Genomic DNA, 19,750 nt, shown 5'->3' with positions numbered 1-19,750 from the left:
GCCGTGTAGACGACAATTTTTGGCCGCAGCTTTGATAATTCTTTCTAATGCTCTGAATTCATAGCTGGGATTCGGTGAACAGTAGCCCTCTGGTCTTTGTGAAAACACACCTTTGAAGAGAAAAGGGTGAAATTAAACGTGGAAATAAGAAAACTGGCCTGAGTTAGGAGCTACATGTGACGGGGTCAGGTGCAGTGTCCTAACCAGCGTGCTTTGGGTCACTTGATTTGTCTTAGGCAGAAATTATTGCCGGGGGGAGGGGTGGGGGGGGATTTGCTTTACTCAGGCCTGTTCTCCAGCCCCCTTCTCCCACCCCCACCCCAGCTCTCTGTGAAATCCCAGCCGTGAGGTCACAAAGTGTTCATGACCATCCGTGGTGGCCGGTCCTGTTTTGAGGCTTGGTTCGACAAAAGAGCACACTCACCTTTAGGCTGAGACCGGGGAGAGCGGGAGAGGCTGGGCAGGCGTGAGCGGAGCTCCCAGAGTCACGATGGGGGACAGGGTGCAGACGTCCGAGGCGGGCTGACTGCCAATGGCAGCAGCCGTGGGGCGCCTTCATAAAAGCAGTAGCTTCGGGGAGTGTCATCAGGCTTGGCCACACCGCCTGTCCGAGGGCACTTGCTCATTCCGGATGCGCGCACCCGGGGAGGGTGAAATGACGAATGGGGACTTAGGGGGCATCCTAAATCTGCCGGGTGACCTGGTGAGTGCTCTGACGGCCCTTTGGCTTGTGGGGCTCATTACTGCGACGTCTGTAGCGGTCGTTTTTAAAGTCACTACTGACCGAGTCACCCACGCAGTCCCCGCCACCTCCTGGGTGTCCCCATTCATTCTTCGAGGAATAAATAATTCAGGGAGGAACCTAAAATGTAGCCTCAGCTCCTGTGGAATTTATGTGTCGTGCAGGACCACAGCAGCAGTTTCTGTTCACCAGGGATCCCTCCATAACCTTTAAAGGACCTGAGTTGCTGTCCCCCTGTCCTGGACAGAGGCGTGTGCCACATCAAATGGCATGAACGGTGTCCGTAGACGGATGGGGTGTTCGGAGCCCCAGGAGGCTGTCCGGTGTGCCCTGTGCCCCGCGGCGCAAGCCCGGCCGTGCTGGCAGACGCACTTGCCTTTGTTTCTCAGCAACCCCGCTGCACACAGGATCCTTAACGTGTGGATTTCAACCTGGGGGCCGCGCCTTGGAGTCACCTGGGGAGCTCTTGAAAATGCCACTCCCGGGCTCCACCCTAGAATTTTCTTTTAATTAAAAAAAAATTATTTTTTGTGATGTTTATTTTTGAGAGCGAGAGGGAGGAAGCGAGCAGGAGCAGGGGAGGAGCAGAGAGAGAGGGAGACACAGAATCCGAAGCAGGCTCCAGGCTCCGAGCTGTCGGCACAGAGCCCCACGCGGGGCTCGAACCCACGAGCCGTGAGATCGTGACCTGAGCCGAAGGAGGACGCTCAACCGACGGAGCCACCCAGGTGCTCCTTTTTTTTTATTTATTTTTTATTTTTTATGTTTATTGTTTGAGAGAGAGCGCTCGCACATGGGGGACGGGCAGAGAGAGGGAGACTGAGCCAGCCAGGTGCCCCCTCTGGGGACTCTTTTATAAAGGGCACTAAGGCCACTCTTGAGCTTCCGTCGCCATGACCGAGTCACCTGCCAAAGGCCCCACCTCCTCATACCATCAGCTTGCGGGGGGAGGATGTCAACATACGAAGGGAGGGGAGGGGGACACGAGCATCCGGGCACTTGTAGTTTCTCAGTTGTCACCTTGGGTAGGCAGAGCTCCCTGGACATTCTCTTTAGGATGGGCCATGAGAGACACTGCGTGTGACTTGAGGCCAGAAAAGAAACACGGGCTCTGAAGGTCGGGGTAGAAGCTTCGGGCGCTGTCGTAACCCACGCCTCTTGGCACTTACGGCTGGCTGGCTGGCGTGGAGCCCGCACCTGCTGGGCCCTCCTTCCCGGGTCCTCGTGGCGCTTCTCCAGTGCCTGAGCCAGGTTGGCTGTTGGCTCCATGACCGAGGGCCCCAGCTTCTCCTGAGGGACGCCCCCATCTCCGGAACCGCGGGCTGACCGACACGGGCTCCAGTCCCCCTTGCGGATTCCAGCCTGCCCTCGGCCCCCCACTTCACGTCCACCCTCTTTCCCGACCGCCCGCCCGTAGACTTCCAGCTCCCGCGTGAGGCATGAAGGCTGTGTGAGCCCAAGTCCCCCCAAGTCAGTGCTTTCCTGCCAGGAAGAATGAGATAGAAAGAGGATGCCCAGTGCACGTTACAAGTCCCCAGCATGGCGTTGCAACCAACAGCAGGGGAGTGGCGAACCCTGGAACCCCTCTAGGGCAGAGTGACAGACCCCCCCCCCCATATGGTTTTCCATTGTTTTTATCAACACGGAAAAGGTTCACAATATAGTGGTAAGGGGTGGTTCTATTTTTGTTCTCTATGTGCGTATACACAGTAGAGTGATTTTTTAATAGAAAAAAAAAAATACCTAAAAGGACCAACATGTTTAACAAGGGTTAGGTAGGTAGGTTGTTTTTTTCCCAAAGTTTGAGAGAGAAAGCGCACGAGCAGAGAGGGGGCAGAGAGAGCGGAGAGAGAGAATCCCAAGCAGACTCCACGTTGTCAGCGCAGAGCCCGACCGGGGTCTCCGTCTCATGAATGGTGAGATCACGACGTGAGCCAAAGCAAGAGTCGGGTGCTCAACCCACTGAGCCCCCCCGGGCGCCCCAGTTGTTGGTTCCTTTTTAATGGATTTTATTTCTGGGGCGCCCGGGGAGCTCAGTCGGTTGAGCATCCGACTTCGGCTCAGGTCACGATCTCACCGTTTGTGAGTTTGAGCCCCGCGTCGCGCTGTCCGTGCAGAGCCTGCTTCGGATCCTCTGTTCCCTTCTCTCTGTGCCCCTCTCCCCCCTTCTCAAAAGTGAATAAACATTAAAAAAATTTTTTAAGGAAAAGAAAAAAGGTTCTATTTCTGAGAGCACTTTTAGATTCACATCAAGAGGAGAGGAAGGTGCAGAGAATTCTCCAGAGAGCCCCCTCCCCCACACACATCCCCAGCCAACCTGACAGCAGCCCTCCTCTCCAGAGTGCTCGTGGGTCTCAGCCACTGAATCCACACCAAGTCATTATCACCCGAAGTCCAGGCTTTACACTGGGGTTCGCTCGCCTACATTCCATGGGTTCGGGGGGGACGTGCGGTAACACACATAGGCCACTCCGGGACATGGACGTACAGGACAGTTTCGCCACCCTAAAAATCCTCTGTGCCCTGCCTATTCTAGGGAGTATTTGGAAGTTTATTCTGTATTTGTTTTTCATTTTTCCATTGGTTGTATAGTGAGTGTGAATTATTTTTGTAATAAAAATGTTCTTTCCATTAAAAAATTTTGAACGTTTAGTTTTTGAAAGAGAGTGGGGGCGGGAGGGGCAGAGTGGGCGACCCAGAATCCGAAGCGGGCTCCAGGCTCCGGGCTGTCAGCACAGAGCCCGACGTGGGGCTCGAACTCACGCGCTGTGAGGTCATGACCTGAGCCGAAGTGCAACGCTTAACCGAGTCCCCCCCCCTCCCCGGGGCGCCCCCTAAATGTTATTTTCAAGGAAACCCCAGTTCTTCTGGTCATTCTCTCTTACAAACGGCGCTGCCCTGGAGCCTGCGGGGAAATGCTGTGTTGGCAATTCCTCCCGCGTGGGGGGCTCTGGGGCTGGGGCCGCCCTGTGCAGGTGTCCGCCAGCCGCCCAGGTGCACTGCAAGTCGCCACCGGCAGGGCGGCGCTCTCGGGCCGCTCCCTGCTCCCCCAGCCCGAGGAGGGGGCCTGCCCGGACCTGCGCCCCTGCTCGGCTCCGGCTCCGGGTGGGCGGCGGGGACGGCGCTCAAAGAGCAGAGCAGGGCAGAGCCAGCCGACAGGGGTTCGCAGACAGGGGGCAGGGTTCCTTTCGGGTACAGGCCCTGCGCAACGGGGCGCCTGGATTTGTACCTCGGGCTCCGGGGGGAAGGGCGGAAAGCCGCCCGTCTACATCGGTTACTCTCAAAGCTGGTTTGACCTGGGGCCGAGTCCCCACAAGTCCCCGGGGAGGGGCCGAGGGGGAGACAAAATTAAAAGGCGGCCAGCGCCCTCTGTGCTAGCAGTGGATGCATTGAGTCAGAGAAGATGCACCAGCGTGCGCGGAAGAAAAAAAAAAAAATATATATATATATATATATATATAAACTTAGGGACTAACTTATTTGAATGGCCCAAACGTTCCAGGAAGAGCACTTCCGGCCCCATTCTGACCCTAGCAAGTTGCCCCACCTCTCTGAGCCTCCTCTGGAAAACAGAGAGGCAGGTCATGATCTCATGGCTGGTGGGTTTGAACCCCTCATGGGGCTCAGGGCCTGGAGCCTGCTTCAGATGCTGTGTCTCCCGCTCTGCCCTTCCCCCTGCTCACGGTCTGTCTCTCTCTCTCAAAAATAAATTTTTAAGAAATTCTTAATATATTGTCCATGTTATTTTTTTATCTGTTACATGCATTTCCCGTATCCTGTCCCAGTCATGGCTTGTGCTGTTTCCCTGGTGTCTTTTGTGGTATACAAGATTTTTATTTTAATGTAGTTGAATGTATCAGTCTCCCAAAGGTTTCAACGCATTCCTTTTGCCTTTTTAACCTCCTGAATTTTTTTGTTTTAATTTTTTAATGTTTATTTTTGAGAGAGTGAGACAGAGCATGAGCGGGGGAGGAGCAGAGAGAGAGGGAGACACAGAATCCGAAGCAGGCTCCGGGCTCCGAGCTGTCAGCACAGAGCGGGGCTTGAACCCCATGATCGTGAGATCATGACCTGAGCCGAAGTTGGACGCTCAACCAACTAAGCCACCCAGGTGCCCCACTCTTGAATTTATTTTTATGCACGGCATGAGGAAGGGATATAATTGTATTATCCACTTCTCATAAATACAACCACATTATGTTAGCGCTATTAATATTTTCAAATTTTTATTTTTGTCCAGCATTTTGTTTTGAAAATTTTAAATGTAAAGAAACGTTAAAAGAGGGCGATGAATACCTCAATGCCTTCTGCCTGGATTCACCAGTTCTCAGCATCTTACCATGTTACACTTTTTCTATGCATCTATCTAAGTTTTGGCTTTCACTGAACAATTTCAATATTATGATACCCCACTCCTAAATACTGGAGTACTTATTTCCAAGGAATAAGGACTTTTCAAAACAGAACAACAATCCTGTCATCTACATTTGCTATGATTTTCTAATTTGTGGTCAAATTTCTGCAATCATCCCAAAATTCCTGTCGTTTTTAAACAGATTTTAACTCTGGGACCAATGTAGGATCACACCTTACATTTGGTTGTCCTGTCTCTTCAGCTTCCTGTATGTAAAATATTACACTATTTATTTATTTGAGAGAGAGAGAGCAGGGAAAGGGTAGAGAGGGAGAGAGAGAATCCTAAGCAGGCTCTGAGCCATAGCACAGAGCCTGACGTGGGGCTCGATCTCAGGAACAGTGAGATCATGACCTGAGCCAAATCGAGAGTCGGACACTTCCCCGACTGAGCCACCCAGGCTTGGCGTAGGGTAGGCCTTGGCGTATCCCTCCCGCAGCACGGGATCAGGAAGCACAAAGTATTCATTCGCCTCGTTGTTGGTGATGCCGAGTTTGGTCACTTGGTTAAGGTGGTGCTGGCCAGCTGCCTTCATTGTCGTTAGCCCGTAATTTAGGGGACTCAAGTACACGCTGAGGGTGGGGGGAGAGCTGAGTTCCACCAGGAACACAGTCACAGGGACTCTGGGGGCCTGGTCGGCCCGTCGTGTAGGAGGAGCACTTGGGCCAGGCAGTGGGGACTCCCTGTGAGGAGCTGGGGTCTCATTGCCCTGGAGCCCTGGTTCTGCGCCCCGGGAAGAGGGCTCCAGGAGGAAGCAAGAATGAAAGAATGGGGTTTTGCATTTCTTTTTCAACTGCAAAAGACGCCCCTTCGGTATTCAGGACACATCGCTCAATTTTTATAAAGCAGGTTGTAAAGGAGGGTGTATACAAGATGAGGCCTTTATTGTTTTAAGAAATAAAACAGAGGGAAAAGGCAGCAGCAAGCAGTTCAGTGGTAGAAGCTTGGTTCTGCCCTGGAGAGACTGGATTTGCACCCTGGACTCTGCCTCTTCCTGGCTGTGTGACTCTGGGCAGCTCGCCCACCCTCTCTGTGCTGGATAGCCATTGTTTCTTTGTGCCTTTCCTCTGGCTGGGGAAGAGAGACCATCTCCCTTGGTAGGGGGGGAAATGCTGGACACAAGGCAGGGCCCGCCTGGTGAGGACCCAGCAGGAGGCAGGCCTGGGACAAGGGCAGTGCCCCTGGCAGCATCTGGGCCCTCGGGGACAGCAGCGAGGGCCTCTGGCCACCGAGGGCGGGACACTGCCTTGCCTTGGTACACCTAGCTCCCCTGACACGTGCCTTCGAATAATCTTTTCTGCTCAGGTCACCCGGGGTTGGGTTTTGTGCTGTGCCTAAGCTCTCTGACCAGGACACCTTTGGAGCCTCAGTGTTCCCGGCTGTAAAATGGCTTTGTTAATAAGGCCCACTTCTCAGCTGCATTGCCAGGGTCCTTGAAATAAGGATGGTCAAGCCTGGCCACGGTGCTTATGACTGGGTTTAACAAATGCTGGCAAAAACTGCGTGGGTTTGCTTTATGGAAAAGTACTAGAAATGTATATCAGAAAATAGTAACTGTTATTAGCTCCGAATGGAGGATTCTGGGTGGTTTTAATTTTAAAATTATTATTATTTCGCTCTTCTGTATTTTCTAACTTGCCTGCAGTCTGATTTGTGTTTTAAAAAGGAAAAATAAACAACCTTCCCCTCCCTGGGCCTTTGCCCTTAACTCTTCTGGCCTGAGATGTGCCGGGGTCCTTCTGGAACTGGGGGAGGCTGGCCTAGCCAGGAGTGCAGGGCCCAGGCCAGGGGTGCAGGCAGGGGGGGAGCCCCCTCCGAGCCCTGCCCACCCCGGTCTGCCGGGAGATGCTGAGGGCTGATCCCGAGGCGCCCATAAATGTCTCATAACTGTGACGCATGGCAGGGGAGGCAGAAACCGCTAACACGGCAGTCCTGTTTATTTAGAGGGGGCAGGTGGGGGCAGGGGGCAAGGCGAGGCGGCCTGCCGAGGGGCGGGTGGGAGGCATTTCCCAGACAGCAGAGCTATTCGGATGAAGCCAGGCTCCCCAGGGCTCCTTGCTCTGCCCGCCTTAGAGCTCACTGCAGGGGCGCAGGGAGGAGGGAGAGGCAGGCAGGAGCAGAAGTGACTGCAGGCCCCACCCTGGGCCCCCCGGGCAGATGCCCCCTGCCTGGGGTTTCCAAGGCTGCCGTGGCCCTGGGTTAGACACTGGGCTCTGAAGTCAGGCTGACTGGACTCAACTCCTGCCCCTGGGCTTAGCTAGTGTGCTTTCAGGACAGTTACTTCTCTCCTAGCCTCGGTTGGTGGACCTCCACTTCCCCTTCCCAGAAATGGGTATGACAGTCCCTTCTGCAGAGGACAGTGGTCCCCTCACCCTGGGGCAATTTTGCCCCCGATCTGCAATGCTTACATCCACCGTGGGTTATCACACCAGAGAAGGGGGTGCTAGGATGCCGCTAAACATCATAGGGTGCAGAGGACCACCTCCCGCCACCCTCCTCCCAGAAGCATCCAGCCCTGAGGCCAAAGGCACAGAGCTGGAGAAGCCTGTCTTGGGTGAAGATGAGCATTTAGTGCCACGAAGTGTGCATGGCGCCCGCAGATGGCTCACATCCAAGCCGGGGCACGGGGACCTTGGCCTCTTGACCTCTCAGAAGCAGGTGTCGAACCTGAGCTGGTGGACGGGGCGCACTGTTTCAGAGAGGCTGGGCTACGACTCGGCCCCGCTAACCTTGTTTCCTCCTTCCTCCCAGCTGCCTGGAAAATGTCAGAGTTTTCCAAATGGCCGCTGGCAACTTTCCCTGCACCCTCCTGCTGAGGTCAGGGCCCGAGTGGTCTCCGCAGGGACCCGGGCTGCCGCTCTGATTTACGATGAACTTCACCTTCCGGCCCTCGCTCAGACCAGTCCCAGGGAAGCTGACACAGCGCTGGTCCAGCTGAGAGAGGTCAGAGAGGACAGAGAGCTGCCCACAGAGGCCCCTTCCCTTCTGGACCCCTCACTCAGGAGCTTTCCAGGGACACACCCAGGGCAACATAATGGAGAGTGTGTGTGGGGCCAGATGGCCCCTCCCTCACTTCTGACTGAGCACCAGGGGGAGGGGTAAGAGAGCAGGGCCAGAGCCCTAAACTGGGCCAACTAAAGCTGGGTGAGGAGTGGTGGGGGGGGGGGGGGAAGGGGAGGGGCCTTTAAGGAACTTTCTAGAAGCCCCACCCATTGCTCCTGCTTCCATTTCATTGGCCAGAACTGTGCCACGTGCCCATTCCTCTACACACGGAGCCCCAGAGATGTCTTAATTTTCACTGGGAGAAGTTCTGTCAGTAAGGAAGAAGGTGAAACCACGGGGGGCCTACAGAAGGCACTTCCTTTGGGAGCTGCCCCTCTAACCTGGTGTTGGGGATGGGAGCTGAGAGACGCCAGCAGAGTAGGCCTTTGGCCTTGAATCCTATTTCATAGCCAGTTGTATCTCCCCCTTCCTGTGCTGCATTACAGTCTGGTTGCCCTCGAGGCCAAGTTTTCTTGAACTGGGTTTTAGCCTTGCTTTGGGGGCGAGAGCGGGGGAGGCAGGTCTAAACTTCCCAGCCTGGAAAAGAGGGGCTGAAGGTGCAGGCCGTAGAAGCAACTGGGAACCAGAACCGATCCGTGAGGTTGGGAATCTTCTGGAAGGGAGCTGGACCTTCTTGAGAGCAAGCAGTGGGAAGTACAACCACCCAAGGGCAGGACAGACCCAGGGGACCCTCCCATGGCAAAGGGCCTCGGTTGATGGGTCCCATTCTTCAGAGTGTCCTGTCACAACTCCCAGGCTGCCGCTGGGTCCCCTTGGCCACCCCATGTGTGATCCTTGGGAGGGAAAGGGGAAGCAGAGGGGGGTCCGCTGTGGATTTCGTCTACGGATTCCAGTTCGGGGCACTGGAAGGAGGCTGACACTGGGCCTGAGACACGGGTCTGAGAGACAGACCCATCCTGATACATAAATCGGAACATGGGAGTCAAACTCGTAGAATGTACCACGTCACTTCACTTTGACTTCTCAGGACATCGATGTCCACCACGTGCTTTTGAATTCAAGGACAGCTGGGGGAAAAGTGCCAATAAACTTTGGCCTTTTTCTTTTTTTAAGGGAAAGGAGGAAGACAGCCATCCGGGGGAGCCCCTAACAGTGGGTCGCTCCTGGCCAATGGGCGAGAGGGCTCCGCTATCCACACCCGCAGGGAGCAGGGCTGACCGTTGTCATTCATGGAAGGGCCCGGAAGCTGGGGGAAGAGTTTCTCCACGGCTATTTTGGGCTCCTCTTTAAACTCGGAAACCTGCTGAGCGGACACGAACACAGAAAGAAAACAGCTCCCGGAGGCAGCAGTGAGCAGACTCTTTACTCTGGCGGATTATACACCATCAACCACCTGTTCCGGCTCGTGTCCTCCTGAGAGGGGCCGGTGAATACAAACAAAAATAGTTCTCTACAAAACCAAGTTTCCAGCCTTCCCAACCCTCCTTCCTAACTCCCTCCCCCAGACGGTGAGTTCCTTGGTCACCAGGCCTCACGGAGTCTGGTGGGTTGCAAAGGAAAACAAAGAAAGAAGAGTTGTAGGCAACAGGAGTTCGGGGTCCGCTGGCCTATAGTAAGCCAGGGACAGGCGCAGGGGGTGTCTGCAACAGTCGCATATGTGTATGTGTGTGTGTGTGTGTGTGTGTGTGTGTTGGGAGGCAGACCTGGAGGTGTTGAGGTGAGAATTTCTCCCCACCCGCTGTCTCACCACCAGCAAAAAAAAAAAAAAAGAAAAAAAAAAAGGGTGGGGGGCGGCGGGTGATACAAAAGAAAACCTAAGACCCAAATCGCAGGCGGCTGGGGCCAGAGCCCCCACAGCGCCCCCTGCGGCGGCGGAGGGCAGTGCCGGGGCGGGGGCAGGTGCCACTGACCGCGGCGGGAGGAGGCGGGAGGGCTCTGCTGTGTAGCACCTGGGAGCAGCTCGGGCCGCACCCTTCTCGCCGCCCGGCCTCGGGCGCCGGCCCCCGGGCCCTCGAGCCCCCAGGGCCCGCCCCCCGGGCGCAGGGTCCCCTCCGGGCCGGGCTCAGCAGCCCAGGCGGGCGGCCAGCCCCAGCAGCAGCAGGCAGCCGAGCAGGGTGGCGGGGCGCGGGGCGGTCCCGGGCGCGCGGTCGCAGTCCAGGCCGCCGTCCTCCGCGGCGGGGTCGCAGCGGGGCTGCTCGCAGCGCACGCCGGTGTAGCCGCGCGGGCAGGCGCAGCGCTGGTTCTGCAGGCAGGTGCCGCCGTTCTGGCAGAGCAGCTGGTCATCGTCACACACGTTGGCTGCAGGGCGGAGGGGCGGTTAACGCGGGCGGTGGCCCGGTCCACCCCCGCCCCCCTCGGTGGAGCTTCTGCCACTGAGACGGGCCGGGGTGGGGGGGGGTGTTGGAGGCCCAGGGCGCCCTTGGTGAGAAACGCCCCAGCGTGGATGGTGACGGTGGCCAGGCGAGAGCTGGCCCCCGTCTCCTTCCCGCCACTGCCCTCGGCTCTCCCCGCCTACTGGCCTTGCGACGCACCTGCGCTCTCTCCTCCAGAGCTTTGCACCTGCCTTTCCCTGCGCCAGGAGCGCCCTTCCATCATCCTTCCCAGGCTAGCGCCCACTGTCCCTTCGGTCTCGCCAGGCCACCGCTTGCTCGGACAGCTTCCCACCCTCCCGCTCCGCAAACCCGTCCTCGTCAGCCAAATCCCACCAACCGCCCACTCCGCCTCTGCCTCCGACTCCCCGCTCAACCGGCCCCCAGATCCGCCGCCTCCCGGTTCCCACCTGGCACCGGCTCCATTCCCCGGTCGCCTCAGGCCTCGCCCTCCGCCCCGGGCCCCGCCCCGCCCCGCCCCGCCCCCAGCCCAAGCCCCGCCCCGACGCCCGTGGCCCCGCCCCTCGGCCGCAAGCCCCGCCCGCCGGGCGCGCACTCACGGTAGCAGCCCTGGCGCCAATAGTGCGTCGGGAGGCAGTCGTCGCACTTGGGTCCCGCTGCGCCCTCGCGGCACTCGCAGAAGCCGGTCTCGTTGCAGCGGTCGTGCACGGAGCCGATCTGGTTGCAGTTACACTCTGGACGGGCACGGGCACGGCGTGCGGTCAGGGCGAGCTGTGGGCGTCCTCCGCACCGACCCCCACCCCGCCCGGCCCCGCATCCCTCCAGCCTGCCCCCCGCCCTTCCCCGGTGATGCACCCCACGCTGCGTCCACGTGCGCCCACGGCTGCCCGACGGGCCAGATCTCGAGGGAAGGCGGTAGCATCCATTAGCCACTCCCTCCCCCTGGCCCCGGGGGCAGCCCCAACCCCTCTCTGGGCCTCAGCCTCAGTCTGTGTAACTGGAGGGAGCGCTGAACCTTCCCAGATCCAAAGGGCTTTAAGATCGTGACAGGTGGGAGCAGCCTCATCAGGGCAGGGCATCCGGGTCGAGGGGCTACTGGGGGAGCAGGGAGCACACAGGGTGGGAGGAGGAGCAGCCCCAGAGGCCTCCAGCCTCCCCCAGCCCCTTCCCTGTTGGTTTCTTGGCGGGCCTCTGCTCTGTGGGAGGGGGCAAAGGTCCCCACTCTGGGAATCCTTGAAGCAGAGGAGGCAGAGAGAGGCAACGAGAGAGGAATGTGTCCTGGAGGCAGGGAACGCCTCGACTAGGATCGGGAAGCCCCACCCTGTCCCTACAGCTGGCCAGTGTGCCATCGGCAGCACGATTCCATTTGGGTCACTTTAGAGTCGATGGAATTATCTGAAGGCCAATGCCATAATTCAGACTGACCGCTCCAGCCCTGCGGGCAGCCCCTCCTCTGTGAAGCCAGAGCTGACCTGGTGGGCGGAGGATGGGCAGCGGAATGCCAAGGGGGCTGGGCACCCGAGGACCGAGCACCGGCCTCCAGTGGAGACAGAGGCAGGGGTGGTGGGCAGCCCTTCCAGGCTGCTGGGCGCTGGCTGGGGCCTTGGGTCTGGCCTTTTGGGATGGCCTGCCCGTGCCCGGGCCCAGGGCCCCCACAGATTGCTTCTCTACCCCCAAACCAGTCCTGGAGCAGAGTGTGAAGAGAGCAGATGGAGCGCCCCCTGGGTCTTATAAGCTGGGCCTCTGCTTATGAAGCACTGGGGGGCGCCTGGGTGGCTCAGTCGGTTAAGCGTCCGACTTCAGCTCAGGTCATGATCTCACGGCCTGTGAGTCCGAGCCCCGCGTCAGACTCTGTGCTGACAGCCTCAGAGCCTGGAGACACAGATTCTGTGTCTCCCCCTCTCCTGCTCATGCTCTGTCTCTCTCTGTCTCAAAAATAAATAAAAACATTAAAAAAATTACAAAAAAAAAAAAATAAATAAATAAAAGCACCGGAAGGACTTCGTTGGAAGAAAAGCTTCAGCCACGAAAAATGGGTTGAAAACCTTTGATCTGGAGGCTCCTGGGTGGCTCAGTGGGTTAAGCGTCTGACTCTTGATTTCGGGCTCAGGTCATGATCTCACAGGTTTGTGAGTTCGAGCCCTGCGTCGGGCTCCGCCCTGACGGTGCAGAGCCTGCTTGGGACTCTCTCTCTCTCTCTCTCCAAATAAATACACTTAATAATAATAATAAAAAAAAACCCTTTGATCTAATCCACTTCTCCGTTTTACAAGCAGGGAAACTGAGGCCCATAGCAAGCTCTAGAACCAGTCTTTGTAACTAGTGGTTCTGCAATTCCAGTGCCTGTGGGAGGTTCCTCATAGAGCGGATTCCGGAGGCTTCTGTCTTTGGAGACGCCCAGCTGACGTGCCCCCCCCCCCCCGCCCCTTCCCGGGGGATTCGGACACAGGGGTCTCGGGACCCCGCCCGGCCCCGCCCCGCCCCACCAGCAGCGCCCATTCTGCGCCCCGCGGCCCGGCCCGAGCGGCTCACCGATGCACACGTTCTCGTCGTCCAGCTCGGCGGAGCCGTTGCGATAGTAGCCCAGACGGCAGTGCTGGCAGTGCTGGCCTCGCGTGTTGTGTTTGCAGCTGACACACGTCACCACGTTCAGGAAGTCGATGTAGCTGCAGCGGTTGGAGTGGCCGTAACACTCACAGTCTGGGCCGGCCGAGCGTGAGAAACACCACGGGTCAGTGGGCCAAGGGAGACCGGGCCTTCCTGCCACCCCCTGCACCGTGTATTGGGGGAAACTGAGGCACGGGGCGAGGACAGACCAGCCCGGGGCATGCAGGGAGCAGGAAGGTGCCGCGGGCCGCCAACGCTTCCCTGTCACGCGGGAGGAGACAGGAGGTGTGTTCGCCCAGCCCACGGGTTCCCACCTGGCCCCGGGGGGCAGGGATTCAGGGAGGGCCAGCGGCTCGGAAGGATGCCCGTGTGATGCCGGGGCGACTGGGAATGATTCATGCAGGGAGGGTGGGTCGCGCAGCCAGCGTGAGCGCAGGAAGGACAGTGCCTGGGGGCGCGGCACCCCCCGGGGTGACTCGGCAAAGGGAAGATGCGTGCATGGGTTCCGGGGTGAGATGGAATGGGCCAGGAGCTTCCTCCACATGCTGCTTTGGAAGATCACTGGACGGAAAACGCCCACCTGCCGGACCTTTTATCATTAGCCTGAGCTGTTCTGCAAACGTGATTGGCATCAGAGGGCCTCCTCTCGCACAGCCCCCTGAGAATGGGTACCGTCTTAGCGTTTGTGCCCCGGGCGTCTCTTTCCGCCCCCCTGATAGTCTTGGCCTGGCTTTGCACTGTTACTGCAGGTACACGGTCCCACCCACACCGAGGACAGCCACCTCTGTGCCATCCTGCCGTTTCTCCCAGCCCTCCCCCTGCTCCAGGGACTGGGCGAGTCCCAAGACTGCCGGGCAAGGCATCCCGAAGGCATGGGAATTTGGCTCCCCGTCCCAAGAAGGCAGCTATCCCTTGGTGTCCCTCCTAAGGGGCTCAGCACCCCCTCGAACAGGAAAGCCAGTGTGACTGCCCTTGAACAGGCAAGACGCTGGCCGCCCTCCTGAAACACCATCTGTGCATCTCTGGAGGACCGAACCTCCCTTTCGTGATGGGAGAGGAAGGAACTGACGAGGTCTTGGTGGTCAAGGGCATGGGAGACCTTGGAGAAGCGAGCCTCGGAGCTGTGCCCAGGAGGAGGCGGTGGGCCTGCCACACCTTTGGCCTCCTGGACCTGCCCCCTCCGCCTGTCCCCCCGGGAGCAATGAGGTGAGCCATCTCCCAAGTGTCTCAAGGAGTGGCACCGGTGACCCCTGTGTTCCAGCTCTTGCTTTGACCAAGACGGGCCCCTGGGCTACACCTCCCAGGGGAGCCAGGACAGGCTATTTCTGGAAGCTCCGGTGCCTGCCCTGTGCCTGCCCACTGTGCTTCTGACTCATACCTGCTCCCAGCTCCCTTGGGGAGGGAGGACTGAGGGAAGAGAGACTCGGTTTCACCTTGACCCAGCTACTCCGGGGGGGGGGGGGTTTCGGAGCCAGGCATGGGTCCTCCGTCTTGTATCACCGATTTCCAGCGCAGGTGGGGGGAGAGGTGGCTGAATCCAGCCCGGGGCCGTCCTCTTACCTTGGAATTCTTCAATGGGCACCACTTCAGCAGATTTGGGCTTGAGCTGGAAAGGTCTGGAGGCCGGGGCAGGGGCGGGGGCAGCAGCAAAGGTGCCCACAACTTGGAGAGACGAGAAATACCCTCTTTCGTTGCCACGGTCCAGCTGCCGAGGGCAGGCTGTCCGAGCCCAGGGAAAGCGCAACGGAGGGTCCCACGGGGCCCTGGGCACGTTCACCGGCTCAGATCTGAGGGGGCACAGCACATCCGGGAGCCACGCAGAAGCAGCCCTCTGCCTCCGGTGCCCCTTCGGAGACCACTGACACACTCGGCTGGATTAATTCTCCCAAATTACTTCTCTAGCCCCAGCATCCCCCGACAGCATGCTAAGCGCTCTGCTGACGCCGAATGATTTTCTGACTGATTGCGAATATCGCTTAGCTCTCTCCTCTCCTCTCCAAACTCCCGTGGGCATCAAACCCAGAGTGTGCACCTGGCATACGAGGCTCTGGCATCTCCCTTTCTGAAGCAATCCCCACCCCCCGCTCCAGCCACAGCGAGTCCTTTCCTATCCACGGACCCCCCTGCCTGCAGGTGTATCGAGCCATGAACCCAGACAGCACCTGCCTTCCGCATCCCAACTCCCTGGGGCCCGGCCCCATCTTTGTGAGTGAGCACGACACTATCCCGGCAGCAAAGTCGGCTCCGCTTCCCTCTGGGAGTCTGCGATGCCCTCGTCGGTCCCGTCCGGGGCAGGGTAGCGAGGGCTCCAGAGGCCCCATCACCAGGGAGGGAGTCAGGGGCCTCCAGCTGCTGGGAACCGCAGACCCTCACTGGTTGCGGCTCTAGCGCCAGAACTGCCTGCCAGCAGAGGGCGCTCAGAGCCCCGCTCACGGCTCCTGGAGGGGCCCGGGTTGCCGTCCAGACAGGCTTTCGGACCTAACGTCCAGGGAGCAGGTGAGCTGGGCTGGGAACGGCCTCCCGACTTGGAGGGTCGGGCAGGGCCCCCGTGTGCTTCAAGCGAACGTCCATCGAGGCTACAAACGAGCCTGTGCGTGTCTCCTCCCCCTGCTGTGGGACCCTGAGGCTCTGGGCTTGGTATCGACACCATCGACGGCGCCCCCTGCCCCGCTGGCGGGATCCCACCGCCAAGCCTTTGCCCCGGCTGGTCCCACCGCCACCTGGGATGCGCTCTCTTCCTTCATCCACCGGTAGCCAGCCCCTGGGTCTGAGTCCGCCACCCCATTCCTGCAGGAGGGCCTGACCCTCTCCGAACTCCCCTCCCTGCCCTGGGGGGTCCTGTAGCTGACAGTGGCAGGGCAGGATTCCCGTGGTCAGGGCAGAGTCCCCACTTAGCCCCGAAGCCCATGGGTGGAGTGTAGGATTAACAGGGGTTGCATCACACTGGATCCCTCTAAGAAGGTGAGCGCTGGGGTGTGAGCAGATGGCTCTCCGAGGCCCCTCCCCTCAGCTCCCGAGGGCCGCCCCCGCCTTCCCCCCCCCCCCCCCCCCCCCGCATCCCGGCACCTACACCTGCTAACTCCGCTACATAGGGAGGGGCCTGCGGTCTAAGGAACTTTCCCGCCCCCATACCTTCTGCACTGGAGGGCATCTGGGGCCCGGGGGAGCTCTCCCCGAGGGGGGCAGCTGTAGATGGCCTGATCCACTCTTGGGGGGAAGAAAAGGAGAAGCCCAGTTATGCGACAGGGTGGGGCTGGGGGATTTGGGGGGCACCCGGAGTCATCACACACCCATAGGGCCCTTAGCAGAAGCAGCACGGTCTACACTGGCCAAGTGGAACTGGGTCCAGGTCTACGGGAGAGGCAGCGTCTACACCTACTACAGCCTGTGACCTGAAGCCAGAGAAGAGGGGGGCGGGGCTGAGCCCGAGAACCTGCACACTTTGGGCCGTCCTTTCTTCGGCGGGACACCTGATTATACGACCCTTCTGCCCTCCCTGTGTTGTCCCCGAACCTACTGAGGGTAGAGAGGGATCCAGTCCCGTATTTGGGCACAGACCTTTCTGTGCCAAAGTCCCTGGCTGATGGCTGTGAAGGGGAGCAGGGGTCATCAAACGCGTCCAGAACGGTCTTTGAAGGCTGCCTGTCCAACACCAACGCGGGGACCGGAGCCCCTCCACCACCTGACCCGCCCTCCCCAGCCCACAGCGTGGGCCCATTTTCGCCAGGGACGGCGATGCGAGTCAACCCCCAGGGTCGCCGCGCCTGTCCCCAAGACTAAGCGGCCACAAAGCGGGGGAAGCGGGCAGGGCTGGCGAAGGCAAGGCATGGCTCTGCACTGAATTTCAAAAGACAAACCCAGAGGGACAGGGGAGAAATCGGATTCTTTCCACTTCTTAAAAGGGATTACGCACGATGCCGGCTGGTGGGGAGAGACAGAAAATCTACCAGCTAAAAAGTGCAGGAGACTTTCCAGCTGGGCGCTGGGAGCCTTTGGGCATCGAATTGACATTAATACGGGGCTCAGTGAGGAGAGAAGGCTGCAGGACCCAAATTGGCAAGGGCTTAATTAGAGCCGAAACAAAAGCAGCCCCGGAGCCTTTTTGCTTTAGAGCCTTTCTCCCACCACCCTCTGCGGGCGAGGATTAGTGGTCCTGAGCAGCTCTTCCTGCCCCACAGCCTCTGCCCTCCAGACAGCTAGACATCGGCAAGACGGAGAAACATCTGGGCCAGAGGGTCACGGGCCCAGCTGGACTCCGGTCAAAGAGTCTGAAGCACCTGTCGGGAGGCACGTGGGGAGACTCAGGACCTTTCTGGGGGCTGGGAGCCGGGGGCAAGAAAGACCCCTGGCTGGGCTCCCCGGGACACGCTCAGGTGCACGGGAAGAACAGTCTCACCGTGGCCTGTGTCGTGTGCCAAGGCCAGATGGAGGTCCCTTCTGTTCCTTGGGAATCAGGGAGTGGCTCCAGCTCGAGACACGGGCTGCTGGGGTCACTGACTGTCACGCTGGAGCCACCTCCTGCCCCAAAGCGCCCTGCCACCCTCACTGGGGTCACCACGCAAGCTGACCACGACCCACTGAATGTTTGAGGAGTGCGCCTTCTCACCACCTGGGTCCCGGGGACCCTCGTGATTCGCACCCACCTCACCTGGCTCGCCGCCCTGATCTGAGCCTCTCTTTACCTCCCAGCCGTGCAGCTTGCCCTGAATCGCGTGTACCAAATCCGAAGCAGCTCAGAAAATGGGTTCAAGGTTACTCCGTATGTGTGTGTGTGTGTGTGTGCGTGTGTGTGTCCGGTCCCCACCCAGACAGACCACTGTTTGCAGGCAGACACAGCACCCGCTATAGCGAATTTTGCTCCCGTATCCCCATCACAGACGTTGCAAAATCAAGCACAAGCCTCAGGCGGCCAGCTTATGTCCTGGCATTCCCAGCATGGACTCGGCCTTCACCCCAAAGAGGACCCCTGGGCCAGGAGGCTCCCCTGTAACTCCTGAATCTCCTGACCAGCCCCTGCCTCCTGCAAATACCGCCCTCCCCGTGGAGAAGGGCAGAAATCAAGAGTGGGGGGGGGGTGTCACCCTCTGGGTCCCACGGAGGAGCTAAGCCAGATGGCCCAAAAACAAGGGGGACTTTTCCTCCGCAGGTCCGTGCGCAGAGGAATGAAGGGTCACGGCACCATCCAAGGAGCGAGGCGCCCCTGCCGTCTCCTCTCTGCTGGGGCTCACTGCCGAGCTCCCCTTCCCAGCCGGGACCAGGGAGAATTCCCTCGGCCACGTCCTCCTGGCACTCTCCGGGAAGGATGAATCGTTTCGGACTCCTGGCATTTGCAGTGGGCGGGGACAGACATTTCCAGCACCCCAAGCCTCGAATACACAGCAATCCCAACTTCGGAGGGGAATTCGAACCAGAGAGCGGGTGTCTCCGAGCCTGTCCGTCGCTGCGGACCCCTAAGACTGGCTGCTCCGGTTGACGCGGTGTGGGATGCTCGCCCTGGCCTAGCCCTGCCCCCCGCCCCTCCCCACGCAGCCCAGAAAAGCCCAGCAGTCCCTACTCTTAAAAACCCGGGCCCAGAGGTGCCCTCCTGCCTCGCTGATCAGAGAAGCTTGTCCTCTTGGCTCAGTCTGTGCTGTGCACTCCCAGGGGTCGGCTGCCGAGGCGCCGGGGGCACAACAGGGTGTGGGGTGGCGGCGCCTGGGGCAGAGCACTGAGGCAGGAGCCCCCCTGGGAGACAGGCTTTGGGCGCACTTCGTGTGGCCTGGATGTCGCTAGGCCCCTCCCCCGGTTCCTCGGTCACCCCGTTCTCTCGGCCATGCTGGTCTCGGGGATCCTCCTGAGCTGTGCTTTGGGGGGCAGGAGGTAGAAGGGCCCAGGCTAAAGTGAGCCCCAGATCCCCTGGCTGGGGCCCAATAACAGATGGGCCCGGACGGCCTGGAGGCCCCTCAGCCCCACACTCTCGTGGCTCTAGGGTCTAGTGTTCTCTAGTCTAAGAGCCAAGCCCCTATAGCAGGTGCACATCACAGAGGTGGGGGAAAGGCCGGGACAGCTGGGCCGTAGCTGGGCACCCACCTGTGGGCTGTGGGGTGCTGGGGGCCCCGGGGCCCCGTGCAGCGGATGTGGAGAGGGCAAGAGTGCTGGGGGCCCCTCTCATGGCCACGGTGGCCACAGGGGCTTTGGGGATGGGGTCCTTCCGGGGCCTACCGATGCCTGGCAAGAGAGGAGAAGGGGAAGAGAGGGTGGAGGTTGGCGGGGATGGGGGGTTGGCGGGGATGAGGGGTTGGTGGGGATGGGGGCAACGCAACAACTTCCGGCCTCACTGAGCCGGCCAGCATCCCCTCCAGAATCCAGCTTCCTCTGGCACCTTCTCTGCGGCAGGGAACGGCCCAGGGTGGGCTGTGGCGCCGCTCAAGCATGTCTGAAACGGGAGGTGTGCCAGAGGCTGACTCGACACCGGCCAGTCCTCTCCTGCTAACTCTAAAAGCAGACGCGCTACCCACCTGGGGGGAGGGTGCCAGGATTCAATGAGGTCCTGGAAGGACCCTGCGTAGCTGGTGCCTGGTGCTGTGAGGGCTTGAGAGCCGGTGGCCTGATGATGGACGTGAGGACGACACTCACGCCCACCTCTCCCTTCCCCCGCCCCCCTCGGGCCTGAGC

General features: G+C 59.5%; 1 protein-coding gene across 19 annotated transcripts in view; it reads right to left on the bottom strand.

The window, feature by feature from the left end:
• Nucleotides 1-9,503: 9,503 nt before the first annotated feature.
• NTNG2 (netrin G2) overlaps nt 9,504-19,750 on the bottom strand; it is a 67,894-nt gene continuing 57,647 nt past the window's right edge. For 6 of the 19 annotated variants that reach the window (XM_045467761.1, XM_045467760.1, XM_045467763.1 and 3 more), the window contains 7 exons: nt 19,166-19,303; nt 16,655-16,683; nt 16,229-16,303; nt 14,657-14,758; nt 13,022-13,259; nt 11,089-11,223; nt 9,504-10,457 (listed from right to left, as the gene is read on the bottom strand). In XM_045467761.1, coding sequence (XP_045323717.1) covers nt 10,222-10,457; nt 11,089-11,223; nt 13,022-13,259; nt 14,657-14,758; nt 16,229-16,303; nt 16,655-16,683; nt 19,166-19,303 — 953 coding nt within the window. In that variant the 3' untranslated portion in view covers nt 9,504-10,221. Of the gene's footprint in view, nt 10,458-11,088; nt 11,224-13,021; nt 13,260-13,685; nt 14,759-16,228; nt 16,304-16,613; nt 16,684-19,165; nt 19,304-19,750 lie in introns of those variants that run through there. The other 13 variants (XM_045467765.1, XM_045467767.1, XM_045467769.1 and 10 more) reach the window with 13 other exon arrangements.

This window comes from Leopardus geoffroyi, chromosome D4 (assembly GCF_018350155.1).
Source record: "Leopardus geoffroyi isolate Oge1 chromosome D4, O.geoffroyi_Oge1_pat1.0, whole genome shotgun sequence".
Lineage (NCBI taxonomy): Eukaryota > Metazoa > Chordata > Mammalia > Carnivora > Felidae > Leopardus > Leopardus geoffroyi.
The sequence above is the reverse complement of the archived record's forward strand: the minus strand, read 5'-3'. Positions and strand labels throughout refer to the sequence as shown.